Genomic DNA, 3,874 nt, shown 5'->3' on the forward strand with positions numbered 1-3,874 from the left:
CTAAAGATAACCCTCCCCAAAAACAGAAAGAAGTGAAAAGAAACATGAAAGGGAGCAGAAAAAAAGATTAGAGAAATGTATATGTTTAAATGGTCAGAAGAAGACATAAGATTAGAGTGATGATGAATGCAGATCAGAAAGGTAGAAACCTTTATTATTTGGTAAATATCCCATCTTCGGCCTTTAACTAGTTGTTGAATACATCAGCCTGGCACGTGTATAACAGCCCAGGGGTTTTATACTGATAACGGAACTGCAGACCTGCTCAGATCATTGTACAAAACCAATCACATTTAGGCCACCACACTGCACACACAGATTTTTCTAATTGTGCAGGGATGATAATTTTTAAAATTAATGGAGATAATCAGGTACTTGGAAACCTCAGAAAGAGATTTTCCACTGAATGGGCCTACCGCTGTCTAATGTGGCTTCAACCCATGATTCTTTGCCAGAAAGTCATGCTTAGTGCATTGTTAAATATGTATATTCAATGTGGTCATATACAAAAACGCTTTACTACTAAAATGCCTCTTGTGTATTTATCATAAGAATCCCTTTTCATATAATGATAGTGTGAGCCCTAGCATTATGTAAAATATGTGCACTGTTTTATATTCTCGGAATTAAAATTGATATCAAGCCTTCCACAAAGAAATCAGTTTTTTCCCTCTAACTACAAATTGACTGCACAACAGGCAATAATATTCATAAGAGTGCTTTTTATTTCAGTTGTTGAAGCATATACAGATGACATTGTATCCATGGTCTTGGTATCATTGTATGCACTATGGCAGTGCTGACTTTGCCAAAAACAAAAAAACATTTAGTTATAGCCCTGGCTAAGACCATCAACCAAAACTGCAATGAATTTCTCCCAAGCAGCCTGAACTTTAGGAGTGAAGGCAGTTCCCAGTTTGGCACCCAAGACAATGACCAGAACTCCACCAAAACGCTACAAAGAAAATGGAGAAAACAAAAAATATAATTTAGACAAGGTGTTTCTCAATCTACAGTACTTGTAATTTTTCTTCACTCATTGAGTGAATGTAATATCCTTTGCAGCTCTCTAGACTGTTACCAGGCAATAACCAATTGGGGGGGGGCACATAGGATATAATGCTTCAGTTATTTGATTGATTATTGGTTATGGCTGATTGGTTACTGACTTGAAACAGGTTAGAGAGCTGCAAAGCAGGAATTAGTGTTCTGACTATTATGTTAGACATCCAGTCACTCCAGCTTTTATACATTTTTGGCTAATTTACTACTGTATATTAGAAACATTTTTTATTTTGCACAGCCTATCTATTTACCCAGTTTAATTTTTACACTGAATTGTTCCTTTAATGCTTAAAATGGCAGTGGTTTAATATGGGATTAGCTAATGCACATACTATTAGAAATGTAGAAGAAGAGACTTTCTTTATATATTTACATATGAGCTGTTAATGCTTTTATTAATAGTGGCAAGTATTTGCCACTTAACTCTGTGGCTGTTGTTCATATTCATACCACCACCTAAGCTGGGTCATAATGGAAAGCTAAATACACACATTTCCAATATCTTACCTTAAAGTTCTCAGGGTCCACAAACAGTTCAGTGGCATGGATCTTACTGAGTTGTTGGAGAGAGGACTTCACACTGTCAATATGGCTAATGGCATTGCCAACAGCTGAAAGAACCTTCTTGCCATGGGCTTGAACCTTGGCATTTCCAGCAACAGCAGCTGAATTGGAGAGGTTTCCAAAGTTACTGAAGTATCTCTGGGTCCAGGGGTACACAATCAGCAGCCTAACAGGAAAGAATTTAGGATTATAAGTACATTCATGCATTAGGCTATGGGACTATGTTTATAACTTTTGTGCAGGACACCAAATAATTTCATAGCTACATGATATGGATGTCTATGTCAGTTGCTTAATCAATAAAATGTGCTAACAGACAAATCTAACAATCCGACTAAGGATTGGCACATTGCAGCCCCTGTTGAACTACATTTCCCACTACCCACCACCAACAACCATCTTTTGCACACGGATTAGCAGACAGGCTGACTCTTGCTATGTATATTTAGTAATGTTCACTTTTAAAATGAAAAATTTGTGTACAATTGTGTATCTCTTAAAATCCCCCACTGTAGTCCAAGGCAAATGTGCTACATTTCTAGTAAACCATAGCATCAAAGGTAGGTAGCATTTCCTATTGATGGGTTGAAAGTGATTGTATGCTATATGTAACTAGACCTGGAGCTTCCCTTGATTGACAGAAATATAATTTATACAGCACTTAGGAGAGTTAATATACAGGGAATTTCTTGATACTAGTGCATAACCCTCTAAACCCTATAACCCCATTAAACTACTGTTTGACTTACCTGCCCAGGGCATCATGGCCATCATGTTCTACATTGACCTTCTGCCATACAGAAGTGATGGCGGCCTTCTCTTCAGCTGTCCAATGGACCATGGTTGCTTGTTGATTAAGGAGTGAGGAGCAAAGACTTCAGAGAAGAGAAGTAATGGGCTCTAAAAAAAAATATTTTAACCTTGTGATTTATAGGGGTGTAAGTTAGTGACGTATTCATATCATTTATGCTGTGTCACCTCATTTTTTCTGTATTTGTAACCAGTTATGACTGATAAGGGCTATTATCCAAGAGACCTTACCATATAATATAACATTTTGTCAATCTGTCATTTTTTTTCTTCATGTGTGCACTTAATTATGCTGATGTAACACAGCTACAATTTGGGTGCACATACGTTATCTATAGATAAGTTAAAAAAAGAAAGTATTCTGTGTGGCAGATACATTTTTAATGTAGAGATAAAGACACAAGTCATTTCTTTCCTTACACGAAAAAGAAAACTATAGCAACTTTGCTTTTGTTCAAGATGTAAGCCAAATAGAACTACTGCTGTTTCCTGAAACAACAACTAGTTGTTTGTAGGGTTAATAAATGGAAAGCTCCGAAATACCTATTATTCCATTAAATTTCCTTGACTGTTATTCCAGTTAGGCATAGGTCATTAAATGTGTTTGTCTTTGAACAAGTATATACCGTTATTACGATATTCTAGAAATATCCATTGAAATGTGGATCTATTTATAAGTAATTAAACATAGCATAGATTTGTACAGGGTATGAATGTATTGGACCTGTTATCCTTATCCTAAATGGAGGTTTTTCTGGATAAGGGGCCTTTCTGTAATTTGGATCAAAACAATATTAAAAAAAATATTTAAACATTAAATAAAACAAACTGGATTGTTTTGCCTCCAATTTTGGGATCAAGGTACTGTTTTATTAATACATTGAAAAAGGCATTAATTTGTAAAAAAAAAAATAATAATAATTTGATTAAAATTGAGTCTATGGGAGATGGCCTTTCCATAATTTGGAGCCCTCTGGATAACTGGTTTCCAGACAAGGGATCCCATATCTGTAGTTATATTGTTAGTTATTATTTACATATTTTCACATAACTCAGTATTATTCTCCCCAGCTATTACACTTATGGGAAGATTTATCAAAAGTCAAGTTAATCCCCGTCTCAATTTTGCTGGGAATTTTGCAGAAAAAAAATGGAAAGCCCAGGCCTGGATTTGTGGAAAGGCCTGGGACTAGGGCAGTAATATTTTAGGGGTGGCAAGGAGGACACCTGCAGCAGCTTGTCAATATGTGAGTATAGGGTAGTAAATTCAAAGTTGCAGCAATAGTGTGTTTGTTTGCTGCATGCAGAGTGATGTAATCGCATGACTACACTTGTGTGCACAATGTTGTTACGTCACTCAACCCACGGTCAGACAAATACACAATTTATCTGCCTGTATCCAATCACAGATGAATCATGCAATTTAATAAAGCCA

At 36.1% G+C, this 3,874-nt stretch overlaps 1 protein-coding gene across 1 annotated transcript; it reads right to left on the minus strand.

Moving 5' to 3' along the window:
• Nucleotides 1-711: 711 nt before the first annotated feature.
• On the minus strand, nucleotides 712-2,531 carry hbg2.L (hemoglobin subunit gamma 2 L homeolog). The gene is made up of 3 exons (NM_001088028.2): nucleotides 2,379-2,531; nucleotides 1,573-1,795; nucleotides 712-955 (listed from the first exon to the last, which is right to left on the minus strand). The coding sequence occupies exons 1-3, from the start codon at nucleotides 2,468-2,470 to the stop codon at nucleotides 827-829; spliced, it is 444 nt and encodes a 147-aa protein (NP_001081497.1). The 5' UTR covers nucleotides 2,471-2,531; the 3' UTR covers nucleotides 712-826.
• Between the last annotated feature and the right edge of the window lie 1,343 nt (nucleotides 2,532-3,874).

The sequence above is a fragment of the Xenopus laevis genome, chromosome 9_10L (assembly GCF_017654675.1).
Source record: "Xenopus laevis strain J_2021 chromosome 9_10L, Xenopus_laevis_v10.1, whole genome shotgun sequence".
In the NCBI taxonomy this organism is placed as follows: Eukaryota; Metazoa; Chordata; class Amphibia; order Anura; family Pipidae; genus Xenopus; species Xenopus laevis.

Bases quoted from the DNA above. Each gene is read 5' to 3' on its own strand.
- hbg2.L (NM_001088028.2), bottom strand. From the start codon at position 2,470: ATGGTCCATTGGACAGCTGAAGAGAAGGCCGCCATCACTTCTGTATGG. The intron at 1,796-2,378 runs GTAAGTCAAACA...CTTTCCTGTTAG, and splicing joins GGCCATGATGCCCTGGGCAG to GCTGCTGATTGTGTACCCCT. The intron at 956-1,572 runs GTAAGATATTGG...TTTTCTTTGTAG, and splicing joins TGGACCCTGAGAACTTTAAG to CGTTTTGGTGGAGTTCTGGT.